The 27,440-nt window shown below is 43.9% G+C and overlaps 2 protein-coding genes across 6 annotated transcripts in view; one reads left to right on the top strand and one right to left on the bottom strand.

The window, feature by feature from the left end:
• ESRRG (estrogen related receptor gamma) overlaps positions 1-2,852 on the bottom strand; it is a 693,861-nt gene extending 691,009 nt beyond the window's left edge. For 4 of the 5 annotated variants that reach the window (XM_044943185.2, XM_044943193.2, XM_044943188.2 and 1 more), the window contains exon 1: positions 2,616-2,852. Coding sequence is in view for 1 of the 5 variants with exons in the window: in XM_044943190.2 (XP_044799125.1) it covers positions 2,616-2,617 (2 nt within the window). In the remaining 4 variants the exon portion in view is untranslated. The remainder of the gene's footprint in view (positions 1-2,615) is intronic. The other variant, XM_025287266.3, reaches the window with a different exon arrangement.
• LOC123333724 lies at positions 2,616-27,440 on the top strand. The gene is made up of 3 exons (XM_045165893.1): positions 2,616-2,744; positions 3,143-3,680; positions 27,213-27,440. The coding sequence occupies exons 1-3, from the start codon at positions 2,616-2,618 to the stop codon at positions 27,308-27,310; spliced, it is 765 nt and encodes a 254-aa protein (XP_045021828.1). The 3' UTR covers positions 27,311-27,440.

Here is a 27,440-nt window from a genome sequence, read left to right as displayed (position 1 = left end):
CCCCGTTCTCTGCCCTCACCTCCTTCCATACACACCAAGTTTATTCTCTTCTTTTGTCTGGATGTCGGAAGGTCATTCTCACTCAACCGAGGAAGAGAACTTGTGTCTTTCCTATCTAGAATTTCCACCTGAGGGTAAATCCCCAGGAGTCTAGAGGCCCCGAAACAGAAGCAGAGTGCGGAATGTCAGGGATGGAAAAGAATCTGCAGCCAGAAGGGAGAACTAGAAAGATCCGGGGGAATCGCGGCGCAGAGAACTGAGGCAGAGCTCAGGACAAGTTTATTTTACTTCCTTGAGCTCCCCGAAGCTCCCAAGTTCTAGGATTCCTTCAGCGAGACGGGGGTGAGGAGCCCAGCTAATTCTCAAAATTCCTAAAGGCGAAATTATCTGGGCAGGCATTCCTCTCCCACCAGAGCGCTGCACTTTGCGCGCCCCTGCCGGGGACTCAGATACTGTGCCAAAGTAGACTCGCTGAGAGGGCGCGCTGGGCCTTCTCCATCTTTGACCAGTTCCTGAGCAAAGCGTGTCGTGTCGTCCAGCGCTGGGGACAGGGAATTTGCATGTGGTTAAGGGTTGAGCGCTGAGGAAGCTGAGAAGCGTATCAGATAAAGCACGGGCTGACGCGCCTCCACTAGCCAGCCAAGGTCAGAGAACTTGGAGTGGGGTCTGGAGGTGGATGCTCTTGGGCTAACGCCAAGGCTCTAGAAATATCGCGCTCTTTTCCAAGGAGATAAGGAGGGATACAGCTAGCTAGAGACCACACCTTCCCTTTTATCTCGTCTTTTCTTTCATTTCCTTTTAATTTCCATCTTTCTTACTTTTGATCGTTTTTTCTTCCTTTTATAAGAAAAGCTTCCCCGAACCTGTGCCAGGGGAACTGAGTGGCACTTACTGTCGGCTAATGGGGCGGAGGAAGAGAGAAGGAGACACCGCATTCCCAGCCCCCTAATTCCGACATGTACAGGTCCCCGCCGCTTAGTGTCCGGCTGTAAAGTTGTAATAAATTTGCCATCTACCCATAACCCCACATGCAGCCCAGAGACAGCAGAAGAAAACTGCCTCTGATTTTAACTTGGCGGTCGAGTTTCTGAAAGCTCTTTTGGGCAAGCCGGGGTGAGAATCCGGGTAGCTCCGGGCCAGTTGGGGGTGGCCCCCGTCCCGTCTGAACCAGATTGTCCTTGCGGAGTGAGCCCAGGAGTGAAGCAGGGACCGACTGGAGCCGGAAACAGACCTCAGACCCCGTTTCTGTGCCGGGAACCCTGAGTGCACATACTTTGGAAAGTCGGGTTCCCCCTGTGCAACTGCCATAGACCGGGGCTGGGTCTTCGCTCCCTACCACTTTTGTCCACAGACAGACTGAGCGCCCTGAGGGAGCGGTCACAGGGGGATTCAGGGACTTCCACCGTGAGAGGAGAAATCGGTGATGGGGAAGAAATTCATCAGCGGGGGCCAGAGCCCTGAGCGCGCCACAGGAGAGGTCGCAGTTCTTCGCTCGGGGATTCTTAACCTCTCCCCACCTCCGCGCTGGAGCTCAGATCTCCAGCCAAACGGATCCAAGCCCCGGGTTATTTTCAGTCATAACCTTCTCCACCCCCCCAAATGCCGCGCCTGGGCTCTGAGGGGGAAAGGGTGGTTTGAACTGCCCTGCGCGAGTCTCATGGCCGCCGCCGCGCGCCCGCGGCAGAGCCGGCCTGGTCGCGGCCCAGAGGGCACAGCCCTTCCCCGAACCACGCGCGCGTCTGGCGCTCCACTCGCCCGGGGCTCGGGGCACCTCTCCAACCTGCCCCGCTCCCTGCTCCCCGCCCTCATCGACTTCTAGGTTCTAAAGCACAGAAGCATCGTCTAAGGCGTTGGCAGGTAGAAAGAGGAGACAAGGTCAAGGCCCGCGGACCTCCGCGATCCCCAAGCTTGCGCCCTTGCTGTCTCCGCAAGCGAGTCTTGTCCACAGCCGAGGAGGGGAAGGGTGTCGCAGACCCCAATTCTATCTTAAATTTGGGATTTGACGCTGTTTCCCGACTACCCTCTGCCAGCGCTCACATTCTTCCCTCCTTTCCGCCCGGCGCGGTTCCTAGATTTTAAGACATCTTGTCCTTCCCCCCCACAGCCCCCATCGCAGAGGGATGGCTCCCAACCGAGAAGCTTCACGAACACTGCATTCCCATCCTGCGGTCGGTCGGTGCCAAGACAAGAGGAAAGGTCTCGCGATCAACGCGTCTCGCCCACCCCCTACCCCCCCGCCCCCCGTCCCAGCTACCGGGCGCGCTCCCGTACGCGCCTCCCTCCCCCAGACCCACAGAGTTTTCTACGGTAGGAAACACACGCGCCCAACCCACCCCGCCTCCCACGTAAAGGCCAGTCGCCTCTGTTTTTTTTGTATGTGCCCAAACTCAGCTGGAAGTTGAAAGCAGGGGAGTCAGAGAAGCGCGGAAATAAAAGAGTGAGAAGCGAGAAATCAAAGGCGGGGGGAGGAGGAAGAAGGAAGCAGCCGGAGGTCGCACCGGCAGAGGCGGAGGCCAGCCCCCCGGGGGCTCCGGCGCGGCGGCCCCCGCGGCCGTGCCGCCCCCGCGGCCGCCCGCCAGCCCGCGCGCGCCGAGCCGGGTCAGGCGCGGACTCACATGGTGGGACTGCAGAGCCGCTCTCTCAACTACTGCGAGTGGGTGGTTTCGGGGCTGCTCCCCGCGTCCTGCTCCGGGGCTGCCCGCGATGCGAGGGCAGAAACAAAACCAAACCGATCACGGGACGCGGTCGAGACGGGCCGCCCGGCGCCGCGAGGACTTCTCTCACTTTGCAAAGGAAGCGGGCGCGGGGATTCGGGCTGCAGGGTGTAGCCTATAAATAGCGAACTTTTAGACGGAATCAACTGACAAATGAGAGTAGCGCGCGGAAATTTGCGCCGGATTCCCCTTCCCCGGGATGACCCTCCCTCCTACCAATCCCTCCCCCAACACAGCCACTCTGCTGGCAGGATTTGGGAGGGGGACAGATGGGGGTGGGGTGGAATGTAGTTTTACTCCGATTTCCAGTAGTTTTGTTATTTTTGCCAGGAGGGGTGTACTCCGCCTCTTTGCCTCCCCCCGCACCCCAGCGAGGCACTAGAGGCACCAGCTGGGAAGGGCAAAGGCCCGAAGAGTAAGGATCCTAGGAGTTGGCTGGAGAAGGGGGAAGGGAGCAAGGAGCCGGGTTTCCCCTGGGATCACGGGAGCGACGGAAGGAAGGCGGGAAACTGGCAGGATTAGGGGTTTTCTTGAGACGCCAGGAAGAGAGTTTAGGTAACCCTGTGTTTGAAGGGAACGGCGACAGGGTGAGTGCAGAAGGCACAAGGGAGTTCCCAGCCTGTAGGTTTCCATCCGAAGGCCACAGTAACTCTCCAGGGATACCAAGACCCCCTCCCCCCCGCAACTTCACGACCCCTCGGCCACAAGCCGCTGGGGTTAAGCAGGCGTGGCCCCGGGGTCACGTCCTCACTCGCCGAGGGCCGCAAGCTCCGGGGAAGCGCGCCCGGCCCGCTGGCGCCCGGGGGTGGTCCTCGTTAGCTCCCCGGGGGCCGGCCGCCTTTCGCCGAGCCCGCGCACACCGGCCGACCGAAGAGACCCTCCCAGTGACTGTGCGTCCTGACCGCCACTCGCCGCCCACCCGCCCCCTTTCCTTGAGCTTGGGCCAGATTGCGAACGGTGATTTGGGTTAGTACGATTTTCATTTTTATTCCAGGTGCTTTCTCAAATATAAACCCCTCCGGGGACGACAGACACTAGCTCTCCACTCCAAACTCGCCAGTTCAAGAGGTTGCCTAGCTTAATTTATCCTGGCGGTCTCAACACCAACCACAGCCCATAGGATAAGTCTAATAGGGCTGGGTGCGGGGGGTGGAGAAATTGAGGACACCGCAGGGGAGGGTCTGCAGGTGGAAAGGATTCTCTTTGGAGTCTCCACATTCAACACAAGGCCTGCAGAGGAGGGTGCCAAGCCTATCCGAAGGGACTAAAAGCGGCCTCAGGGCTGGGGGGCGCGGAGGGGGCGAAGGAAAAGGGGATCAGGAGAGCGGCGGTGATCTTTCTTTTCGCTCCTTATCCCCGCCTAGTACCACCGTCCGTCCCTGTAAACAGAACTGTCTCACCTCTACCCCGACCCCCTGGAGAAAACCGAAGGGGGGGGTCCCCTACGCGGTTGGGGGATGGGGGCGTTGCTACCCGGTTCCCGCTTCTCCTAATACCACTTCCTGCCGGTTACCTCCCGCGTGCACGGAAAAGTTATATTGCCTTATCCCAGAATCCAGACGAGTTTGGAAGGCGAGGGGCAAGAGTGAGGTGCTAAGAGGGTTCCGGCGGCCGCTCTCTCCGCGGGGTGCCCCCACCGTCCCCCGACTCCACGCAGGCGGGTGAGCGCGGCGTTCGGAGTCACCCGAAGCCCGCGCTGCTCTGGCGCCTGCCGGAGGGTTGCGCTTCCCTTGCTGCCCCGAGGGTCACGAGCCCGCGGGGGGAGAGTGGCTCCTCTGCCCCGGTCAAAGCCAGCTTACGGGTGTTCCCAGACGGGAGTTGGACGGGGCCCGGACGGCCCGGGCCACTCGCTCCTGGTTTGCGTTCCCCTGGCTACGTACCTGTCCCGGCCTTCCCGCTCGGACTGCTGACCCGGCTGCTGAGCCCGGCCCCGGAGCCTGCGCCTCCAGGGGACCCGCCCCCGCCCTCTCCCGCACGCCCTAGCTCCCCCGGACGCTGGGCCAGACGTGGGGCGGTCTCTTGCGGGCCATTGGCTTGGGCCGCTGTTCCGACCCGGCTTTGAGGATTTCCCCAGGCTTTGGGGCCCCCTTTGTGGACCGGTGAGAGAGTGGCCAGGCCAGCGACTCACCTTTGACCCCACCCACCACTCCTTGCATCCCTCAAGTTCCCTTGCATCCGTCCCCTGGAGCCCAAGGCTTTGAAACGGTAGTGACTCCGCAAAGAAAGCGGGTGAGAACCTCCTTGCGGGTCGAGCATGGAAGTCAAGTGGGTGTTTGCGGCGTTTCTCGAAGGTTCTGGGTGTTCGTACCAGGGGAACGGGCCCTATGGGGACAGAAAAGATAGACGTACGGACAGCATCCCGGTGGCTGTTTTCAGCGCGAAGTTCACGTCTATTGTTTTCTGCCTCGGGAAAAGCTGCCCGGTGTGATAGATCTGTTTAGATCCCATCACTGGAAGAAAAATCCTGATGATAACGATTATCTCCCGCTCGCGCTATCTTGCCATCGCCCCGATTCATCTCGCTCTCAGGGAGATGAAGAGGGTGAGAGGCTGGAGGGAGGATGGGCCAGGCGGTTGCCCTCGGATGGAGCGGAGAGGCACGAGGCCACCTCACCCGTCCCATTCCGCTCCGGGCTGGGGAAGAGGACACGGTGGGTTTCTTTCTCTGCCCAGCCTCACGCTTCTTTCAAATGATTTTAGTCTGGTGCTCCGGTCTATCCATATACATTTCCAATCTCATGGCTCATAAACTATTAGCAAAATGGTTTCATTATTCACCTTCTGTATCCTACAAAAGGGAGAAAAGAAGGGAGCAGCAGGAAGGCAGAGTGGGGGTAGGGGGACGACCGTGGGCCACTGGTTCACAGTGATACCGCCCGTGTTTAAATCATGGCTCAGGCTGCCTTCTTCAAGTTGACACTCAACAAATCTGATACGTTTCCGAAGATCTGTAGTCGACCTCCTCTCTTTTCGCCTCCCCTCCCCTTTCTCTCTCCCGTCCATCACTCTCTCTCTCTCTCCTAGGTTTCTAGAAGGACCAGATAAATAACCAAAATACTGCAGATCCATTGTTTCATTAGCTGTCATCAATAAGGCACGCCCTTTAGATACGACATATAAAACTGATTGATTAGAATGTCTACCCCTGTCCCCTTTTGGGTGGTGGTGGTGACAGAGTCACATGTCATCTGTAAAGCCAAACCATCCTGAGACACAAGGTTAGGATGATAACCAAGAAGTTTATTTGTGGCATCAAGGTGGCCAGTGGAGCAACAAGCCCTCAGCGGGCTTCCGCGAGTCCCAGGAAGTGAGGAAGTTGCAGAGTGGAGTGAGTGAGTGAAAGTGTGTATATGTGTGTGTGTACACGCGCGTGCCCGTGTGTGTGCCCTTTAGGAGAATGGGGAGACTAAAAGAGCGGGGTCTTTGTTTGGCTCTGAAAGATGGGGGAGGGGGACACATTAAATGAGTCAACCCTAATTAAAAGACTAATAGAAGCAAACATTCCTGGAGGCCGGAGAACTGTGTGCAAGGGGCGAAAAACTGCGGGCAGGCGCGAGACGGCAGAAGCAGCCTCGGGCAATAGGAATCTGGATCGGCTTCTCCTCTGGGGTTTATGATCATATTAAGTGTCTCTACCAACACTTTTACTTTTCTTATCAATATATTTTATGTAGGATGACTCTATCAACACACACGCCCGCGCTCCCGGTACTTTTGAAAAAGGACGCCAGGCAAGCGAACATGCAGTAATTATCCCTCGATGGAGAAACCAATCTGGCTGCTAGAGGCCCGTCTGCGATCGCCCGAGGCGGCGGCGCGGGGACCTGCGCAGAGGCCGGGGACTGCCGGCGCTCGCTAGGTCACCGCGCCGCGCGGCCGCCGCTCGCCCGCTGTTTAATATACATAGGGTGGGAACGCAGGGAAAAAGGATCTTGTGCCGGCACGTCCTGCAGGGAAAAAAAATCAATTTGCTATTTATTTTTGAAATATATAGATTTAGGATTTTTTTTCCCCCCAGCCCGACCCCCTTCAAGAAACAGCGGCCCATATTGAATTACGTCTTTTAATGACTTTTCCCCTATATGCCGTAGCGATTTCACGTTCTGGGCAGGAGCAGGGTGGAGTTTCCTGGGCTGGGGTGGGGGGGTGGGTGTCAATGCTGGTATCTTCAAAAAGATTTGCCTCGTGTGTTAATTGCATGCTGTTAAGCACATCTGGGATTGCGCGCTGACCAACTCGGACCAACTTTTAATTAACACATTGACCCGGCGATGGAGCAGCCGCCCGGCCTCCCCCTCGAAATATGTATATGAGCCGCGCGCTGCCAGATGCGAGCGAGAATCGCCTGCGTCCTGGAGCGGGAGGGGTGGGCACAGCGCCATCGTAGGCTCTCCCTGTGAACATTTTTTCCTCGCCTATAGGTGTATAGGAAATCAACAAAGACAAAGAGTGAAGGACCGGCTCCTGGAGCAGGCTTCTTGCATCCTTTAATGTGACTTGACCATGGGCGGGGCAGTTGGGGGAACGGGGAAGGAAGAGCCCCCCCCCCTTCTCCCCCCAAGGCCATTGCTACCCAGCCTGCCTTGGGCTTGAGCTGCAGGCTTGAGCCGGGGCTTTTTGAATGGACCGATTTCTGGGTTAGGGAAAGCGGTGGCCGAACATCCGCGTGGAGAGAACGAGCCACCACTGCTTTCCCTATTCTAGCCTGCCTCCTCCCGTCCTCCCCGTCCTCCGAGGCTCCCCGTGGAGAAATCACAAACTCCAGGGCCCCCGGCCTGAGAAATAGGAATGGGCTCTCCGGGTTCTTGGAGCTCAGAAGGCTAGGGCGCAGGAAACTACTGGCTATTTTTAGGACCCTAGGCCCTTTCTCTGGAGACCAAGGGGCGACCTTCCAGTCAGGTCAGTCACATCCCCGGCCGTGGGAAGCAAGAAACCCGGAGCGGAGAGCAGACGATGCCACCTGCAGATACGCAATTTCACCCTAAGTAATTTCATTCAGAATTGATGGCGGTTCACCAGAGTGGTGCCTTCGAAGTGAGTGCCTAGCCTGCCTCCCCGTAGAGCACCAATGCGGGTTAATTCCCAGATACGTACTCATTTTCTCTTTCCTCATCTAATCTCAACTGCCTCGCTCTTCTAAGTGCTTAGATTCAGCATACATCCCTATAAAAAAATGTCAAAGTGGTGTTCCTTCTCCTAGCCATAAAAAAAAGTTGGAGTGAATCACTCCCAAGTTACCTTTTAACATCCCCTCCAGGTAACAGTTGAAGTTTCTTGTTTGACATTTTTCATTCCCCAATACAGAACTTTTCCATAAATACCCAGTCGCAACATGAGGAGAAGTATATGTGGCAATAAATTCACAGCTATATGTTCTAACTATGGCGATGCTTTAGAAAATTTAATGTGACAAGATAGCTCCCCAAATTCCTTCCACCTCTTTTCTTTTTTTCTGTAGTCTCCTTTTTTTCCCCCTGTCCTTCCCTTGAATCTACTTCTATCAACTTATCAGAGGATCTGCAAAATTTAAAACTAGAAGAAGAGAAAAGATAAAGACAATGTTCTATTACTCAGTATGCCTCTGAGTTCCTCTAGATCTTTTTTTTTTTTTAATTCAGATAAAGGTATAATCAATAATCAACACCTATCTTTCCTCAGGAAAAAACCAATCAGTTGGTAAATTATAATATCCCTTTGCAAAGATAAGGCCTTTGGAAAGGTAGCACAATCATTGCCCAAATGGCTTCATTTTGAGTTGAGTGGACCACTGCTCCTTATTTCAGCTCACAAATTGTTCTGCAAAATTGCAGCACACACCTGATATCCAGGGAAAAACAAGGGTTGGTAACTCCAGCTGGTTCTTTTGATTTACTCTGCCTGGTAAGATGTATGCTGGGATGTTTTGATAAGGAAAAAAAAAAGGAGTCAGCAATTTGATTTGGAAACTCTTTTATTGCTGAATATGGTTGCAGGTTTAAACTAAAGAATGTGTTTCTGCTGGGGACATTTGCATGACACATCCATATGCATTAGCAGCTGCACGGTGTGATATCATCAGTTCCTGTGAGCATTTATCTTTTTTTCCCCTTCTGTCTTTCTCAAAGAAAATGGGTGAGTGGTTTATAAGAGTACCATACAGACTTTAAAGATACATGACTCTTCCTGTGTCCTTCAGGCCCTCCTCACCAAATTGGCCTGCAACAACCTGTTTCTTTTGAGAATTATGGAAAATTTAAAGTAGCTAGCCTTCCTGGTTACACTTTTTTTAATTATAATAATGGATTAACAGTGTACAAAATTTAATGACAGAAGTTTTCAGAGAAAGGAGCCATTTGAAGCTTCAACTCCCTTTTTCCAAAGAAAAAAGGTGTTGTAATCCACATTCTTCTGATCATTTGTTTAGTGACTTAAAAGAGAAATGTTTAATTAGATAAAGTGCCTTTATGTCATCAGACTTCACTTCTTGATATATGATAGAGATAATACTTTTGAATCAAGAAAACTAAGATTTTACCATACAGTCATGGAGAGATGGTGTCAGAGAGCAGTTCTGAAAGACGTTTGCTTCTCCAAATGTTGTATGAGCAGTACAAAATCTACTTTCTAACATCCACAGTGAGTTTTCTGCAACTAATTTGTCCTAAACTGTATTTCATGTGTGATTCTCCCTGAATCCCAGTGGTCTGTAAACAGCAGGAACCACAATGTCAAACTGAAATTGGAAGGAACTGGATCTGTTTCTGTCCAGTTACTCAGGCTATTAGTTTTTAGGAGGAAAACTGTACATTTAAGTTGTGGTCATCAAGTCAGGTTGACTTGGAAGTATATTGACCCCAAGCCAAGAGATTAACATACACACAGTTTTAAAACTTTGCATCTCATTTCTTCTCAACATTCAGTGTTTGATGGTATTGCTGGAGAATGATCATGCTCAGATCCATCACAGTACAGGTGTATCACAAAGTGAAACAAAAATCTCTCACATATACAAACAAGCAAGCAAAGAGATAATTACTCTTATCAGGAAATGTGTTGACCAATGACGATAACCTGCTAGAGATATTATGGTTTTTCCTTCAGTCTTTATAGCTTTTTTTGGTCTCCAGAAAAGATATTTAAAAGAAAAAAATGAAATGACAGTAATTAGTGAAAGAGTGTCATTCACTTTTCTTCTAAAATACATGGAACTAATATGTACTATTGCACAAATGTGCATGCACAATGACATAAATATGCATGAGTCTATGTAATAATCTACTTTTATGTCTTGTTTCCAGATGTTTGCAAATACCACCAGTGCATTGGTTTGACCTAACCAAAAGGTGGCTAAGATCTCTGCCATTCAGTTGAATCCTAGATGTTTTAGGCATCACAGAACAAATTCCTCCTGTCCTCCATTGCACAAAAGTTGAATTAAAAAAAAAAAAAATTATGTAACTTTAAAGTACTCATTCAATACAGTATGGATAAAGGTAAAAACGGCTGCCTTGTGTGATATTATATGATGAAAAATCCAGCTGCATTATTTTATTCAATTAATTGTTTGGGGAATAACCAGAACAGCCACAGGTTAGCTTAGTTGTTTAGTTCAGAACATGGCCCAGAATTGATCTTGTGGTTAATTGTGTCCTGGCTCAAGAGCTCCATATTATACCCCTCAACCTCGGGCAGCCCAGGACAATTCTGTGCCAGATGTGACAAGAAGAACAAGGGAAAATGTGGATAAACTTGCACAAACCAAAGAAACCAAAAGATTTGCTTTTAAAAGCACACATTGCACTTGGAGCATGAAGTACAGAAGACATGGTGTAAATGTCTCATTTCAAACAAAATCTCTCTGGGAGATTTATTAGAGAACAGAGAAAGGGAGCAAAAACACCTCATTGAGGCTTGAAGGGGAGCTTAGACTTGATGAAGAAAACTACTGTACCTGCCTGGATTTTGATATATCATTTAAAACATTTTCAAATCAGCTGCTGCTTGCTACTGCTTAATATGTATTCTCTTTACCTTTCAAATAGAGAATTTATTTGCTTGTATGCTTTTTGATTGGCTTTTGATATTAAACATTTCTGTTTTAAATTAAAATTAAAATAAAAAAAATTAAAATAAAAAAATTAAATTAAAATTAAAAAATTTTAAATGTTTTAAATGGTCAATAGATTTTGGATAAAAGGGATGTGAAGAAATTACTTATTTGCTTATCCATTTGTCTCTCAGTTTATTTACAGAATAATTCCATTTTTTGCTCAAAGGCTCTTTTGGCCCAGGTCACAGTATCATAGGGTCTTTGAAACATAGTGGTGAACAAAGATAAAACAGACCATTCTAATGGTCACCCTTGATTCAGCGATCCAAGGTAAAGAGCAGAAGGAAATTCTGTTACGTCAGTACTTAAATCTATAGCCTTTTATTCAGATTCATTTCCAAGAAGTATGAGGTAGGTAAAATGAATATTCAAAAGCCAATGATTACAATCCAGCATGGATAAAGCTCAGAAGTCACCACTCCATCCTAACAAGTAAAGGATGAACGAACTGAAAAATCAGTTCTCCTTAGATTCATCAGAGAAGTGAGATCATAGGGCAAACAGCTGTGTCTGAAATTAGAGAGACAGACAGATACAGACAGTCACAACTTATGAAGGTTCAAGAGCTGAAACCTTCTCAGGAACCAGTTCTGGGGGAAACTGAACTGAAATTAACACATTCCTGGAGGCTCAGTCTGGACAAATCAGAGTTAAAAACTCCAGCCAGAGCCAGTCATAGTCAAGGCCTCATACCTCCGTTGAGTTTTATTTCTAGGAGCTCTACTAGTTCCTTGCTGCAAATGTCAGAGAAAAATACTCTCATACTTCCTGGATCTGTGGTGTCTGACAACAGTCATTGTTACTTCAAATATTGCCTCTATTCCTTTCTTTCTTCCTCTTCTGGTATTTCCATTGTGCATGTTACGTCTTTCATAATTGTTCCACAGTCCTTGGATATTCTGTTCTTTTTTTTAGGGATAAGAATGGCATTCTTGTTATTGTTTAGTGGCTAACTCATCATCCGGCTCTCCTGTGACCCCATGGACTGCAGCTGGCTAGGGTCCTCTGTCCATGGGCTTTTCCAAGCAAGAATACCGGAGTGGGTTGCCATTTCCTTCTCCATGGGATCTTCCCAACCCTGAAGGGATCAAACACGTGTCTCCTGCTTGGCAAGTGAATTCTTTACCACTGAGTCACCAGGGAAGCCCAAGAAGGTCATTACATAATAATAAATGGGTCAATACTCCAAGAATGTATAACAATCCTTAATATGTATGTATTTAACAAAAAAGCTTAAAATTCAACATTCAAAAAATTAATATCAAGGCACCCAGTCCCATCACTTCATGGCAAATAGATGGAAAAACAATGGAAACAGTGACAGACTTGATTTTTCTGGACTCCAAAATCTCTGCAGATGGTGACTGCAGCCATAAATTTAAAAGACACTTGCTCCTTGGAAGAAAAGCTATGACCAACCTAGACAGCATATTAAAAAGCAGAGGTGTTCCTTTGTCAACAAAGGTCCGTCTAGTCAAAGCTATGGTTTTTCCAGTAGTCATGTATGGATGTGAGAGTTGGACCATAAAGAAAGCTGAGTGCCGAGGAATTGATGCTTTTGAACTGTAGTGTTGGAGAAGACTCTGGAGAGTCCCCTGAATAGCAAGGAGATCCAACCAGTCCATCCTAAAGGAGATCAGTCCTGAATATTCATTGGAAGGAATGAGGCTGAAGCTGGAACTCTAGTATTTTGGCCTCTTGATGTGAAGAACTGACTCATTGGAAAAGACCCTGATAACTGGGAAAGATTGAATGCAGGAGGAGAAGGGGATGACAGAGGATGAGATGGTTGGATAGCATCACTGACTCGATGGACATGAGCTTGAGCAAGCTCCGGGAGTTAGTGATGGACAGGGAAGCCTGGCATGCTGCAGTCCATGGGGTCACAAAGAGTAGGACACGGCTGAGTGACTGAACTGAACAGATACTGATTGAAAAGAAGGAAATAAAACTCTTTCTGTTACTGATCATTTCCGTGCGTGATCATTTATGTAGAAAGTCTGAAAGAATCAACTAAAAAATTCCGGAAACTCTTAAATGATTGTAGCAAGGTTGTAGGATACAGGTTAACATTCAAAAGTAAATTTCAGTAAGTCTTTAATCCAATTGATGCTTTTGAACTGTGGTTGTTGGAGAAGACTCTTGAGAGTCCCTTGGACTACAAGGAGATCAAACCAGTCAATCCTAAAGGAGATCAGTCCTGAATATTCATTGGAAGGACTGATGCGGGGAGGTTTCTTAGTGAGCGGTTGCCTGACCTTATCTAGTGAAGCCTGTATCTCTCTGTATACTTTTATTCAAACCAAGAAAGAACTTCAGAATGACTATGAAAGGATTATTTGAAAATGACTGGATTTAGGATTTATGACAGAGATGGTAATGATTTCAGTTCAGTTCAGTCACTCAGTCATGTCCGACTCTGGGACCCCATGGACTGCAGCACACCAGGCTTCCTGTCCATCACCAACTCCCAGAGCTGACTCAAACTCATGTCCATGGAGTCGGTGATGCCATCCAATCATCTCATCCTCTGTTGTCCCCTACTCCTGCCTTCAATCTTCTCCAGCATCAGGGTCTTTGCTGATGAGTCAGTTCTTCGCATCAGGTGGCCAAAGTATTGGAGCTTCGATGGATATGAATTTGAACAAGCTTCAGAAGTTGGTGATGGACAGGAATTTTTCATCTCATGGCTGCAGTCACTGTCTGCAGTGGTTTTGGAGTCCAAGAAAATCAAGTCTGTCACTGTTTCCATTGTTTCCCCATCTACTTGCCATTAAGTGATAAGACCAGATGCCATGATCTTGGTTTCTTGAATGTTGAGTTTTTAGCCAACTTTATACCTTTATTTAAAAAAGTATAATCACATCATCTGGGCAGCTTGACTGGTTGATAGAGCCAGAGGTCCAGCTGTGGTACCCAGATGGCCAGTCCTTATTGGATTCCCTGGCCACCGAGTCAACCCCTAATCTCCACATCCTCTGGAAAATGTGTCTATCAGAAGAAAAAAATCAGAGAAGAGTTGCTGCCATCATTAAAACAATATCACGTTGGTAAAACAACTCCGGCTGCATGCTTACTGTTGACTGATCTTCATATGAGAACAGTAAAACACTGATACACTTAGTCTCACATACTTCGTTTTAGTTTGGAGATTCACATGCTGTCGAGTTAGCATGGTCCCTCGTGGGCAGAAATTTTTTCTGTATCATCAGAGCTGACTATGGGGCCAGAGCCAGGGTGGTTGGGTAATAAATATTTCTTCAGTGAATTAAAGTTACCAATGTAAACCCAGATATAAAATAAAAGATAACAAGTCCCATTTGCTGGACTTTCCATTTAAAAACAAGAAGAAGAACAGGATGTGTTGTGACTTTTAAACAGTCTATTGACTTTTGCGGGGGTGTACTGCTCACATAGTGATTAGGAGCCCGAACCATAATTGTTCTTGTCATCCACACACTCGGCTCCAGTCGATATCTTTTTATCATATACATTTTTAATCATGTATTAATAAACAAGAAGTCTGTATCGTATTGATGATTGGATTATATTATTGACTAACTCCACAATTCCACGCATGGCTTCTGAAAATATAAACAAGGTCAAAATGTAAAGATCACATAAAGAGCATCAAAGACATACATTAGGCTTTTCTCCAACTCTTTACACAACTCTTGTGGAGAATGATTCTGAGGAGAGCAGAGGAACTTTGAAGTTATTTATCAAGTGAATGAGTGATTCTGTCTAGAGCAGAGAGAATAACAGAAATAAAAATTAAATCACTTCATTTTACTGAAACACTGAAAGTGTTTTTGCTTTTCATACATCTTGGTATGAGTGACTTCTTGAAATAAAGTGTGACCTAGGCTGCTTCAAGAATTTGGAGTTATAAGGAAAATGCGCCCCTGGCTGTTGGCAAACAGATAATGTTACACTTGGGAAAATGGGCTTTACTTCATCACCTGCCAAAAGCATTAGGATTTTCTCCTCTCAAGGATAGAGGCTTCCCTGGTGGCTCAGTGGAAAAGAATCTGCCTGCCAATGCAGGAGACACAGGTTCTATCCCTGGGTTGGGATGATCTCCTGGAGGAGAAGATGGAACCCTCTCCTGTGTTCTTGCCAGGAGAATCCCATGGACAGAGGAGCCTGACAGGCTCCATGACTTAGTTGCTCCACAACTAAGCAACTAAGCACATTCACACCTCTCAAGGCTAATCCCTTGGTGTTATGATTCTTCCCCTCCCTATACTGTAATGCCACTCCCTGCCCGCCAGGGTATTTGCTCCTGGTGTGGTTGCCCAGACACTTCAGCTGGTGGGTAGACACCACTGGGAGAATCAACCTTGTGAAAATTAGATACGTTATGGGTGAAAAACCTCAGTAGGGTTCAGTTCAGTTTAAACCCTCACGTATAGCATACATTTTAACTGTTCTTTCTTCTTCACTCTTATTTAGAACCTGTAGTATAAGGCTCGGAGAAGGCGATGGCACCCCACTCCTGCCTGGAAAATCCCATGGATGGAGGAGCCTGGTAGGCTGCAGTCCATGGGGACACGACTGAGCGACTTCACTTTCACTTTTCACTTTCATGCATTGGAGAAGGAAATGGCAACCCACTCCAGTGTTCTTGCCTGGAGAATTCCAGGGACGGGGGAGCCTGGTGGCCTGCCATCTATGGGGCTGCACAGAGTCGGACACGACTGAAGCGACTTAGCAGCAGCATCAGTGTAAGGCTAGGAAATGGCACCCCACTCCAGTACTCTTGCCTGGAAAATTCCATGGACAGAGGACCCTGGTAGGCTGCAGTCCATGGGGTCTCGAAGAGTCAGACACAACTGAATGACTTCACTTTCACTTTTCACTTTCATGCATTGGAGAAGGCAATGGCAACCCACTCCAGTGTTCTTGCCTGGAGAATCCCAGGGATGGCGGAGCCTGGTGGGCTGCCGTCTATGAGGTCGCACAGAGTCGGACACTACTGATGTGACTTAGCAGCAGCAGCAGCAGCAGCAATGTAAGGCTAATGAATGACGGTTCTTATATCATCTTAAACACATGTATACCTGTGGCGGATTCATTTTGATATTTGGCAAATCAAATACAGTTATGTAAAGTTTAAAAATAAAATTAAATTAAAAAAAAAAAAAAAAAGACCCTGAGAACTTGGAGGAAATGTGTCTTTCTGAACCTCACGGGTTCTTCCTTACACACTTGGTCTGTGAACTCTTGACTTCTCTCTCCTAACAAACCATAGTCCCACTCCTTCCACTTGACCCAGGCACTTTGAAGCCCATTGACTCTTGGTCTTTATCATTCTTTTTCTAAAAGTTCCCTTTAATTCTGACATTCCTCCAACTTGTGATTTTCACTTTCCTCCATAGTCTGGTTAATTTTTCCACTGGCAGGTTCCTGGTTTTGAGAATGGGCTATGGTTATGTAAAATGTTACTGTTGAGGGGAAGCTAAGTGACAGGATATGAGCCCTCTCTCTATTGTTTTGCAACTTCTTTTGAGCCTATAATTGTTTCTAAATTAAATCAGACTTAAAAAATCCAAGCCAAAATGCTAGCAGCTCATACTTCCATTTAATACAAATATTTCTGCACTCTCTGGACGTAACTTCCTAACTCACAACTTGGCAGAAAAAGGGTGGTGGGGGAGAGGTATCTTTGATTTTTAAGTTTTAACTGCTTTTGGAGAGAAGCTTTTGGGGACAGGGTGATAGAGCATGAGGGGATGGAAGAGAAAAAGACGTTAAGCAAAAGAATAAGAAAATGATTGCTTTTGAGCTAGACTGGAAGGAGATAATCAAAAGCACAAATACTTTGAATGCTCACAGAAAATAAAGTCTTGTCTTTTCACAATGTAATATATTCAAATAGATTTAATACTCCTTTGGAGCTCTTCATTTGCATCAGTTAAATATGATAATAATACCTTGTGTATATAGTGATTTACACTTTTCAAAATTCACATTTATTATCTCTTTGATCTTCATAAAAATTCTGTGACACAGACAAAGGAGCGATTATTATTCCCATTTAAATCTGGCTGCAGATCTGAGAAGACTGTGTACTTTCTTAGGAGTGGTTAAGCCTGGAACCTGTATTTTCAAGTTCCTAGTCAGGTGATCCTCCTAACTCACTAGATATTACTAGAATATCTAGTTTGGACTTTATTTATCTCTGGTTATAGAGCAAAAACCATGAAAGTTGTTTACTTTGCTTTAATCTTTTGGGGGAAAAAAAGTTGCCCCACCTTGCCCCATCCTATCTGCAAGGATTTGATTCCATGGGTATCAAAATCCAGGGATGCTCGAGTTCCATAGTTAGTCCTCAGATCCAAGAATTTGGATCCACAGATTCCCTCAACCAAGGATTGTGTAGTAATCCATGTATTAATTGAAAAAACTCACATGTAAGTGGACCCATGCAGTTCAAGTTCCAGTCATTCAAGGGTCAACTATGCTTTAAATAGTAACAATGTCCTGAAAAATAACAGACCCATGAATGATACTTAATGAACTTTTTTCCTTCATGTATCACTCTGTGACTTTCTGTAAGTGAAGCTCTCTGGGCCTGTCTCTTAACAGGCCTGTTTTCTCCACTTTGGGTATTCTTCACCTTGGTTTAACTGAGAGATTGAGTGTTTCTATATTTTATTTTACTTATTCAATAGAATTTTATAGTCACACTGCTTAGGTTACAGAGAGAATCTTGAGAATTTTTTTCAATTTCTCTTTTTTCTTCTTTTTTTAAACCAAGTCACTGATTTTTCCTAAGTAGCCCTTTTTAGTCTTGTTAGTTTGTCTTTTGGTCCTGGACTCTATGGTCTTTCAACAATTTCCCTGATCAATGAAGTTTCCTTTTCCCCAGAAAGTTTATTTGGGGCTTTAAAATTTATATTCAATAGATCAAAATTACAAAGTCAAAATTCCAGTTTTTTCTTGAGCTCATAAGATCAACTTATACATATTTTGTTGTCATTTTTAAATCTGCAGATTTTGGCTAGTTACTTAGAAGTTTTTTAAAAACATTTACTCCCTTTTATAAACTTAACTGAATACCCGCAAGCACTTAAGCAGATTATTAATGTACTTATTAGAGTTTTATTTTAAAATCATTCATGTATTTGTATCTGAACTAACAGACAAAACTTTTCCAAGAATTAAATAACTTTTCCACATCCAAGAGATGTGTATGTGTATGGGAACCAAAATTTTTCTTAGATATTTCAAAAATAATACATTGGTAAGCTATCACTTTGTATTCCCAGTCTAAATTGATTACTCAATTTCACATTTTAAATAGGAGTCAGAAAACTCCCCCTCCAGTAGGAGGGATTTGCTGCACATTAAATAGCAAATATATATATACCTCTTTTAACATGAAATTCCAGTGCTATGGCTTTTTAGCTTTTTTATGGTAAACAGTAAAAATGAACTTTTCTGGTGCTTTTGTGAATTTTTACACAATATATAGATTTGTGTAACCACCAATACAATCAGAATGTAGGGCAGCAAAAGTTACCTTTCATTCCCTAAAAGTTCTCTTTAATTCTCTGTATGACTGTATCCTGACATTCCTCAAATGTTTATCCTTGGGCTTCTTTCTGTAGTCTGGTTAAATATGCCAATGTAGATTTCTTGGTTTTAAAAATATACTGTAGTTATGTCAGAGGTTACCTAAGGGGATACTGGAGGGTGGGTATATGTGACCACTCTGTACTGTTTTCTTTGCAGTTTATTTGAGGTCTATGATTATTTCAGAATAAGGAATTTAAAAACCCAGAAAAAAAATCCAGTCTGTGTGTTCTAAAGGCACAGTCACCTACAACTCATCTTTACATGTTAACACAGACATTTCTGCACTTTCCGTCTGGATGTGATCTTGTAATTCTCAGTGCATTTTGGGGAGAATGAGTTTATCATTTTTGTTACAGAACAGTTTTGTCACCTCACCAGACTTCCATGCGCTACCTTTTCATAACCACACACCCCTCCACCCCTATCTATAATGTCAAATAGTCCCTGATCGCGTCCCTGTCATTATAGCTTCTTCTTTTTGAGAATGTCACAAAAATCATGCAGTATTATAGCTTTTAGAGGTCAGCTTCTTTCATTCAGGATAATGCCTCTGAGATTCATCTGCGTTTTTGCAAGTATAAGTAGTTTGTTCCTTTTTATTGCTAAGGAGTATTCCATTGAATGGGTATACACGATTTGTTTATACATTCATTTGTTACAGGATATTTGGGTTAGTTCCCATATTTTTGCAATTAGGAATAAGTTGCTGTAAGCATCCACGTGTGGGCTTCTGGGTGCACATGTTCTCATTTCTCTAAGGTAAATACGCAAGAGTGGGATTACTAGGGCAAATCCATAGTATGTGTCTAACTTTATAAGGAGCTACCAAACTGTCTTCCAGAGTGGCTCTACACTTTCACCATCAGTGTGCGAGGATTCCAGTTGCTCCACATCCTCACCGGCAAGAGGTGTTTTATCAATACTTTTTATTTTATCCATTCTGATAGATATGCAATGGTACTTCATTGTGGGTTTACTTTTCTCTGGTGGCTAGTGTTGTTAACTATTTTTTCATGTGCTTATATATATCTTCTTTGATGAAAGATCTGTTCAAATCTTTTACCTGTTTTTTTTTTTTTAACTGGATTGTTTGTATTTGTTTAATTCGGTTTTGAACATTTTGCCGAAACTCAGGTCACCAAGATTTTCTCCTAAAAGCTTTCACATTTAGGGGCACAAACTATTATGTATAAAATAAATGAGGTACAAAGATATACTCTACGACACAAGGAAGATAGCCAATTTTTTAACAATAACTATAAATGGAGTAAATGGCAACCCACTCCAGTGTTCTTGCCTGGAGAATCCCAGGGACGGCAGAGCCTGGTGGGCTGCCGTCTATGAGGTCGCACAGAGTCAGACACGACTGAAGCGACTTAGCAGCAGTAGCAGCATAAATGGAGTAAAACCTTTAAAAAGTGTGAATCATTGTGTTGTATACCTGTAACATATAATATCGTACATCAACTATATCTCAGTTTTTAAAAGTAAAAAAAATACATTTAGACCTATGATCCATGTTGAGTTAATTTCTCTTTGTTATGAGGTCTAGCCTGAGGCTCATTTTTCTGCCTGTAGATATCCGGTTGTTCTAATGCCATTTGTTGAAAGGTCTGTGTTTCCTCCATTGAATTGTCTTTGCATCTTTGTCAAAATCAGTTGGCCCTATTTCAGTGGGTCTGTTTCAGGATTCTCTGTTCTCTTTCATTAATCTGGGTACCTGTCTCTGTCAGAACCCCACCGGCTTGTTTACCGCAGCTATATCGTAAGTTTAAAAATCAGGAGATGTGATTCTTTCACCTTTGTTCTTTTTCAAAAATCTTGCTCTAGTCTACACCTTTTCCTCTCCAAATACTTTTATAAACAGGTTGTATTGCTGGTATTTTGATAGGAAGTATGTTAAAGTTATAAATCCATTTGGAGGGAGTTGACATCTTTCCTATGTTGAGTCTTCAAATCCATGAACATGATATGTCTTTTCATTTATTTTTCTTTGATTTCTTTTGTACCTTTTTGTAGTTTTTATCATAGTGAGCCTATGTATGTTTTATTAGACTTATACCTGAGCCTTTTGGGAAACTATTTTAAGTACTTTTGTTTGCAGTTTCCTGTCCTTCATTGCTAGTGTACAGAAATATGATTGATTCTGAGCGTTAACTTTGTCTCCTCCAACTTTGCTCATAAGCTCTAGGTTTTAAAAATAGATTCCTTGGGATTTTTCTACAGAGACAACCATGCTTCTGAAAATAATTTCATTACTTTATTTCCAGTATGTATGTCTTTTTATTTCTTTCCCTTGTTCTAGTGTATATAGATAAAGACTTCCAGGAACTCCAGCCAAGTTTCAATGTTCATTCTTTTTTTGGTCCAATGCTTTTGAACTGTGGTGTTGGAGAAGACTCTTGAGAGTCCCTTGGTCTGCAAGGAGATCCAACCAGTCCATTCTGAAGGAGATCAGCCCTGGGATTTCTTTGGAAGGAATGATGCTAAAGCTGAAACTCCAGTACTTTGGCCACCTCATGCGAAGAGTTGACTTATTGGAAAAGACTTTGAAGCTGGGAGAGATTGGGGGCAGGAGGAAGAGGGGACAACAGAGGATGAGATGGCTGGATGGCATCACTGACTCGATGGACGTGAGTCTGAGTGAACTCCGGGAGTTGGTGATGGACAGGGAAGCCTGGTGTGCTGCGATTCATGGGGTTGCAAAGAGTCGGACACGACTGAGCGACTGAACTGAACTGAATGTATACTTTGACCTTCCCTGGTGGCTCAGAGGTTAAAGCCTCTGCCTGGAATGCGGGAGACCTGAGTTCGATCCCTGGGTCGGGAAGATCCCCTGGATAAGGAAATGGCACCCCACTCTAGTACTCTTGCCTGGAGAATCCCATGGAGAGAGGAGCCTGGTAAGCTATATTCCATGGGGTCACAAAAAGTCAGACACAACTCAGCGACTTCACTAATGTATACTTTATAGGTTTCAAAGATATTTCTTATAGGTTTCATCATATGAAATTTTACTTATTCTCCTTTAATAATAGTTTTCTGTTTTGGTTTCCAACTAATGAGGCACCAGAGTTGAACAGCTAAAACAGTTATCATGGTTAAATTAATTGAATTACTTTGCATTCAGTGCAGAGTATGATGAAAGCATCATCATTCAGAGATGATCAGAGCCCCCCAAAGTGACAGGTATTAAGATGTACAGAGCAAGTCTATGTGGCAGTCCAATAGCTGGGTAACTAGGGTGAACTCCGGAAGATAACTTCTAACCTACAACTGATCAAAAAGCCAAAAGCACCCATTCTTTAAGACTGGATAAAGTTCCTTAAACTCTGAGACAGAAAACTGGGTACAGTAGAATGAGTAGGAACATGTGTCTTCAGGACTGGGGTGCCAGCGATCAGAATGACTCCATTAGCAGTATGGGATTGCAAGATATTGGATGAAGCTCTTGATTAGAGTCAAGACTGTCCCTCAAATAGTAGACTTGGTGGTGGGTTGGGTAAGTGACTTCTGTTATGGGGAACAGGGGATAAATAGGATACGAATGTCACAGAGTTTGATTGAACAAAACATGAGTGCAAAGTTTCCGTCATCCTCACTTGTCCTTTTCCCCCATCAGAGTCATTTTCTTCTCATTTCAAAATTGTTGATGTTTAAATAATTTCATTAAATTATTTAATGAAATAATGAAACTTATTTCAGTAGTTTCAAATACATTGGTGTATGGAATTAACTCTGTTGATCAAATAGAGAAAAATTTTAGGACTGCTTCTTCAGTGTTTCTTCTAGATAAGGGGTCTCTTGCATTATTAGAATTTCAACAAGTACCCTTTTCCTAAAGAAAGAAACTGCTTGATCACCTAGGAAGTATTTTGGAAGCACACAGAGAGCTCATCTGTAGTCAAAGGGCAGGTATTTCATTTACCTGATTTCACTTGGGCAGAGTCTCTCAAACAAGAGCTCTCAGATCATGAAAACACAAGTTCTTCTTTTCATATATTCCTTCACATTAAGTCATGACTCAGTCTTAATTATATTCTCATTTTAGGTATAGGTGTAGACCTGCCAGGGTATACAGGATTGAGATAAAATGGATGGAACAGCTAGCTCACCCTAGTACTTCTATAATCTGTTCACCTTTCCTTTTACCATATCACTCATGCGGTAGTATGGGATTGAAATACCTGATCATTTTCCAAGATGAGCTCTCTACGTGTTTCCAAAATACCTACAAGATAATTAAACATTTTCCTTCCTCAAGAAAATGTATTTGTGGAAATGCTAAAAATACGTCAACTTCTGTTTCTGAATTCAAGTCACTCAGACAACTGGTTTGGCTCTCAGAGCCTCCTAAAGGTCACCTGTGTGGTTATTTGCATTCACGGTGCCATCCGCAAATATAAATTAAGCCACCTGCAAGAAAGGGAACTTTAAATTTAGGCAATGGGCATAGACTGGGCCCAGAGGATCCATTTCCATTAAATGAGGCTATAAAAACTAACCATGACCTAAGCATTCTTCTGCCCTCCAAAACAAGGCTCAGGGTGACAGTTAAGCCAAGAAAACATACTGCCTAGAAGGAAGCAAAGGACAGGACAAACACTCATCTGGCTGTGTCCTGGTACAACAGAGCGCAGGTAAAACATGGATTCGAAAGAACCCCTGGCCTAACGCATTCGCTTTTCTTATATTTGTCAGATGGCATTCCTATCAGATATTGACACATGCACACCATTTTCACAGGCAGATATCTTCTCAAAGATGTATTGGCAACAAGCACAACCCCCAAAGCCAAAAGGCACAAAACAACAGCATCTAAAGGATTATTACGTAGATATACTATAGCATGCATGTCTCCTCAGTGCAGAATCTTGGCGTGTAAATGTATACAGTGGAGTCTTTCCACTACTTTAATCTAATAAATTCATATGAAATTGCTTGTGGTGATCCCACTGGGTCAGCTGGTAATGCACAAAGTTTGAATCAGCTGAAAAACCAGTTTAATGGCAGTGGGGGAAAAATAAGGCAATACTACATATCTGGTATTGTGTCATTTATTGCATGTTTTTGAGCAATCATGTGGGCTCTTTGTCATGATCGCTTTCCCTTGGGATTTTTGAAGAGTTTTGTGGTTTCCCTTATATTAGTTATGGGCTTCGCAGTTATGTGGCACTCGTGGTAAAGAATCCACCTGCTAAAGCAGAGATGCAAGAGATGTGGGTTTGATCCCTGGGCTGGGAAGATCCACTGGAGGAGGAAATGGCTACCCACTCCAGTATTCTTTGCATGGGAAATCCCATGGAGAGAGGGACCTGGTGAGCTACAGTCCATGGGTTCACAAAGAGTCAAACACGACTAACCATGCTCCTTACCTTACCTTATATATTAATCATGCAAAGGAAAGTACCCTGTATATTTTCCTATCACTGAAAAGTTAGATCAGTTCCAGACCAAACTAAAATTCTGAACACTAACATTGCCCAAAGGAATGCTACCAAAGACAATTTAATGCTTTACTGCCGTGTAGGAAATGTTGTTGTTGTTCAGTCGCTCAGTTGTGTCCCACTCTGTGACCCCATGGACTGCAGCATGCCAGGCTTCCCTGTCCTTCACCATCTCCCAGAGCTTGCTCAAACTCATATCTATTGAGTCAGTGATACCATCCAACCATCTCATCCTCTGTCATCCCCTTCTTCTGTCTTCAATCTTTCCCAGCTGATGAGTTGACTCTTCACATCAGATGGCAAAAGTATTGGATCTTCAGCATCAGTCCTTCCAATTAATATTCAGGGTTGATTTCATTTAGGATTGACTGGTTTGATCTCCTTGCTGTCCAAGGGACTCTCAAGGGTCTTCTCCAGCACCATAGTTAGAAGGCATCAGTTCTTCTGCACTCAGCCTTTTTTATTTTCCAACTCTCACATCCATACGTGACTACTGGAAAAACTATAGCTTTGACTATATGGACCTTTGTAGGCAAAGTAATGTCTCTACCTGTTAATATGTTGTCTCAGTTTGTGATTGCTTTTCTTCCAAGAAGCAAGTGTCTTTTAATTTCATGGCTGCAGTCACCATCCATGGTGATTTTGGAGCTCAAGAAAATGAAATCTGTCGCTGTTTCTATTATTGCCTCATCTATTTGCCATGAAGTGATGGGAACAGATGCCACAATTTTAGTTTTCTGAATGTTGAGATTTAAGCCAGCTTTTTCACTCTTCTCTTTCACATTCATCAAGAGATGCTTTAATTCTTCTTCACTTTCTGTCATAAGGGTGGTGTCACCTGCATATCTGAGGTTATTGATATTTTCCCCCACAGTCTTGATTCCAGCTTGTGCTTCATCCAGCCCAGAATTTCGCATGATGTATTCTGCATATAAGTTAAATAAGCAAGGTGACAATATACAGCCTTGACATACTCCTTTCCTAGTTTGGAACCAGTCGGTTGTTCCATGACCAGTTCTAACTGTTGCTTCTTGACTTGCATACAGATTTCTCAAGAGGCAGGTCAGGTGGTCTGATATTCCCATCTCTTGAAGAATTTTCCACAGTTTGTTGCAATCTACACAGTCAAAGGCTTTAGCATAGTCAATGAAGCAGAAGTAGATGTTTTCCTGGAAATCTCTAGCTTTTTATATGATCCAATGGACATTGGCAATTTGATCTCTGGTTCCTCTGCCTTTTCTAAATCCAGCTTGAACATCTGGAAGTTCTCTGTTCACATACTGTTAAAGCCTAGTTTGAAGGATTTTGAGCATGATTTTGCTAGCTTGTGAAATGAGTGCATTTGTGTGGTAGTTTGAATATTCTTTGGCATTGCCTTTCTTTGGGATTGGAATGAAAACCAATTTTTTCCAGTCCTGTGTCCACTGCTGAGATTTCCAAATTTGCTGACATATTGAGTACAGCACTTTAACAGCATCATCTTTTAGGATTTGAAGTAGCTTAACTGGAATTTAATCACCTCCACTAGCTTTGTTTGTAGTGATGCCTCTTAAGGCCCACTTGACTTCACACTCCAGGATGTCTGGCTCTAGGTTGGTGATCACACCATCGTGGTTATCCAGGTCAAAATCTTTTTTGTACAGTTCAGTTTATTCTTGCCACCTCTTCTTAATATAGGAAGTGGTGCTTATATTTTATTAAAATTATATTAAATAATTATATTAAGTGCTACAAACCTCCAGAGTAAAATAGCCTATTTACTTTATTTACAAATAAAGTTAAATAGGCTGCTTTTCTCTGAGGGTTTACAGCACTTATGATAGGCAAAGGCACATTAAGGATAGTTTTGAGATTAACAGATATACACTATTTTATATGAAATAGATAAGAAGGATGTGCTCTATAACACAGGGAACTATATTCAATATCTTCAATAAACTATAATGGAAAAGAATCTGATAAAGAACATCTATAAATATATTTGTTTATGTGTATATATAAAACTGAATCACTTTGCTGTACACCTAAGTCATTGTAAATCAGCTATACTTCAATAAATTTTTTATTTAAATAAAAGGTGTTTTTTTTTTTTTTTTTTAAAGAATATCCTACAGGGAAACAGAGTAATCAGTATTTCCAAAACCTGCTTGACCATAGAATCCATTTCTTGTGGAGCATCTCTCTTGGCAAGTGTTTCCCAGACCACACTTGAATAAAACATTGCTTCAAGTGGTTTCAACAGAAGCATCATTAAAGCCAGATCCGTTGCTCCCTCTTGCTACCTGGCTCCAGGTGACTGGAGGCAGGGACCACACTGAGTGTTACTTTTTTCTTTTTGTTTTCTGTACAGTGAAAGGACCTGGCAGACCAGTTGCTTGGTTTGGTTTGATTTTAACAAAGGGTATAAATCATCCTGACCAAACCTACACACCCAACTGGGAACACAATTTAGGGGGTTCAAAAAAGGCAGGTAGCCTTCCTTGGTTGATTGTAAAAACGAAATTGCTCTGGTAACTAGTACTCATATAAAGTTGTGAAATTTTCAGTTTTAATTTCTTTTTCAAGCAGAAAAAGAAGATAAATATAGTGTGTACTTTCAGGGCTTTGTCACATTAGAGTTTTATATGAGGACTAGTTAGCACAGCATCTTATCTTTTTTTTATTTTGTTTACTATCAGTGAATTCTTATATGGGGCTTTTAGCTTGTGTGTGTATATCTATATGAGTTGATCTTTGGCAATAATACTGTTTGAGATATGCTGATTACAGAAAAATATTCTGTACTGAAGAAATTCTGTTATTTCACCAGACCAATATAAAATTTCCTATATTTTCACATATATATATATGTGTGTGTGTGTGTGTGTATACAGACACACATATATAAAGTATTCTGAGATAAAATATTTTCTCTACTCTCTCTCCCCAAACAAATAATCAGATGGTCATGTTGTAACAGTAATTCAATCAAGTCCAAAAATTCATATCAAAACATGACTTGCTAAAATTTTTTTTTAAGTAAATGCAATTGTTTTTTTTTTAAGTAAATAAAATTGTCTAGAGAATTTTATAGACCTCAAATTTCACTTTTCAACCAGTTTTCTGTAGCACAGACAGAGTCTACCTCAGCATTCTTTTAGGGCACCTAGCAAATACAGGCTGTAATAATGTGCTGTCCTGTAGGAAAATCCAAACGAAATGGCAGAAGCAGAAGTCATTCTGTCAAGTAGACAGTTGATTCAGTTAAGTAAAGAGTTTCATTTTGTTGGTGAGTTGTTTGGTATTTTCTAGCTTCTGTCTTAGTCCGTATGTTTTGAGGCAGTACAAACACATATTTAAGGGACAAATCCAAGTAATACAAATTAATGGTGTTCACAGGTGTCAAATTGAAGGGAGACGTTCCTGGGAGAAGCAGGCATGGTAAGGAAGTCTCTTCGTTTTCTTTCTTTCCTTCTTACAGAGTGCCTTTTGGTTAGACTTTAAGAGAAAACTGAGGACAAGACCTAATGGAAGGTTGAAAAGGCGGCATGCTTTATTCATCCACAAAAGGAGGAAGACTGTTAAGTGAAAAACAAATGAACGCAAATGATGAGCCAGTAAATTTAG

This window comes from Bubalus bubalis, chromosome 5 (genome assembly GCF_019923935.1).
Source record: "Bubalus bubalis isolate 160015118507 breed Murrah chromosome 5, NDDB_SH_1, whole genome shotgun sequence".
Taxonomy (NCBI): Eukaryota; Metazoa; Chordata; class Mammalia; order Artiodactyla; family Bovidae; genus Bubalus; species Bubalus bubalis.
This window is presented reverse-complemented; position numbering and strand designations above follow the sequence as displayed.

What these genes read in the sequence shown, in the direction of transcription:
- LOC123333724 (XM_045165893.1), top strand. Translation starts at nt 2,616, where the DNA reads ATGGTGGGACTGCAGAGCCGCTCTCTCAACTACTGCGAGTGGGTGGTT. An exon ending in CAAACCGATCACGGGACGCG is followed by an intron (nt 2,745 to 3,142) that starts GTCGAGACGGGC and finishes TAAGGATCCTAG; the next exon opens with GAGTTGGCTGGAGAAGGGGG. An exon ending in GATTGCGAACGGTGATTTGG is followed by an intron (nt 3,681 to 27,212) that starts GTTAGTACGATT and finishes TGGTGTTCACAG; the next exon opens with GTGTCAAATTGAAGGGAGAC.